Source organism: Hyla sarda, chromosome 1 (assembly GCF_029499605.1).
Source record: "Hyla sarda isolate aHylSar1 chromosome 1, aHylSar1.hap1, whole genome shotgun sequence".
In the NCBI taxonomy this organism is placed as follows: Eukaryota; Metazoa; Chordata; class Amphibia; order Anura; family Hylidae; genus Hyla; species Hyla sarda.
This window is the reverse complement of record NC_079189.1, coordinates 414,531,962-414,533,875: the sequence shown is the minus strand read 5'-3', so window position 1 is coordinate 414,533,875 and position 1,914 is coordinate 414,531,962. Positions and strand designations below refer to the sequence as shown.

The following is a 1,914-nucleotide window of genomic DNA, read 5'->3' as shown; positions in this document are numbered from 1 at the left end:
AGGATAGATAGATATTATATAGGATAGATAGATATTATATGAGATAGATATTATATAGGATAGATAGATATTATATGAGATAGATATTATATAGGATAGATAAATAGATAAATATAGATATATATTATATATAAAATAGTATAGAATAGATATGAGATAGATAGATAGATATGAGATAGATAGATATGAGATAGATAGATAATATATAGGATAGATAGATAAATTAATGTATAGTAGATAGATAAATAGATGTATAGTAGATAGATAAATAAATAGATGTATAGTAGATAGATAGATAAATGTATAGTAGATAGATAGATAGATAGATGTATAGTAGATAGATAAATAGATGTATAGTAGATAGATAAATAAATAGATGTATAGTAGATAGATAAATAAATAGATGTATAGTAGATAGATAAATAAATAGATGTATAGTAGATAGATAAATAAATAGATGTATAGTAGATAGATAGATAGATAGATAGATAGATAGATAGATGTATAGTAGATAAATGACATTTAAGATATATTGATGCTAAATAAATAACTAGCCAGCTAGATATGGAGTGTTTGGCATAACATACAGTATATTTGATGTGATGGCTAAAGATACAGAAACAGTGGGTTGAAGTGCAGGTAGACAGCTGGCACCTGAGCAGATGCCATCCAGTGCTGGGCATGTCCCCATGGTATAAGGTGCCTTACCTGAAGAAGTCTGTCTTGCAGTAGAGTTTGCCCTCTCTGGAGAAGCACTTCTCAGTGAGGTTACATTTGCAGTCACAGCACTGGACACATTTGACATGCCAAGCCCGGTCCAGGACATTGAGGAGGAAGCGATCCAGGATGGGCCTCTCACAGCCAGCACAATGGACCATCATGATTCAACCAGAACACCTAGACCTGGACCCTCCTGATAAATCCACATACACCCGACTCTTCAGCACCACCCAGCACCCTCACTCCCACTTCTGTGCCCGCATCTGACAGATGGCAAGTGCTCCAGATCAGTGTGCCAGGGTACAAGTGCTCCTATGTCCTCCTCATTTGTTGCTGTGGCCAATGTCCTTCCCAGACCCAGCTTTCCAGCGGAGACCGGCAGCAAACTTCTTGTCTGGATGGAAGGAAATCTCCTAGATGACACTTTCCCGAACTCCACCTCTATGCCCCATAACCAGCTTTGTGTGCCAAGCCTGGCAGTTCGCGCATCCTTATTCAGATTTGGTGACGTCCACAGGCACGTTTGCCTCTGGCAGCCAATCAGCGACCAGTAGCTATGGTTACCGCTTAATTTATATCAGGACTACACTGGCTGGAGAATGGTCCTTGGCACTGAAAAGGGTGGGATGGCTGAGGCTCTGCCAGTAGTTACACTCTGCTGCCAAATAGCAACCTATGGAGCATATATATATATATATATATACACACACACATTGCAGGGTGCAAATAGTTACATGGGGGAGGCACCTGCAACATGAGCCGATCCTTCCAGCCAGCATGCTTTACATTACAATGGCACAACACTGAGGGTTGCATTTAGAGGCTCATTTGTTTTGGACTACATTGAAAGTAAATAGCCAGTCCACCTAGCAATGGGATACATTCTTCTCCTGCCCAGAAAGAGTAGCCCAAAGCCATCTCACTGTAACAATACAGGGATCACTCACTACTACAGGGAGGTAACTCTCTCACTTACCTTCTCATCATTGTCATGCAGAATAGAAGAATTACCAGTTTTATGTCAGTCTCCTCTATAACCCCCTCCCTCTACATGGAAACATTACCCCCTCACTAGCAGTATTAGCTTCCAAGTATATGATTGGAAATATCTGTCTATCAATGTATCTATTTATCTGCACCTATCTATCTAATCTATCATAACATATACATTTTATATATATATATGTATTTTAA

General features: G+C 39.0%; 1 protein-coding gene across 1 annotated transcript in view; it reads right to left on the bottom strand.

Annotated features, from left to right (window-relative positions):
• The window catches only part of LHX5 (LIM homeobox 5), a 35,619-nt gene extending 34,423 nt beyond the window's left edge, over nt 1-1,196 (bottom strand). The window contains exon 1 of the mRNA XM_056552279.1: nt 709-1,196. Within this exon, the coding sequence (XP_056408254.1) occupies nt 709-881 (173 nt within the window). The 5' untranslated portion in view covers nt 882-1,196. The remainder of the gene's footprint in view (nt 1-708) is intronic.
• Between the last annotated feature and the right edge of the window lie 718 nt (nt 1,197-1,914).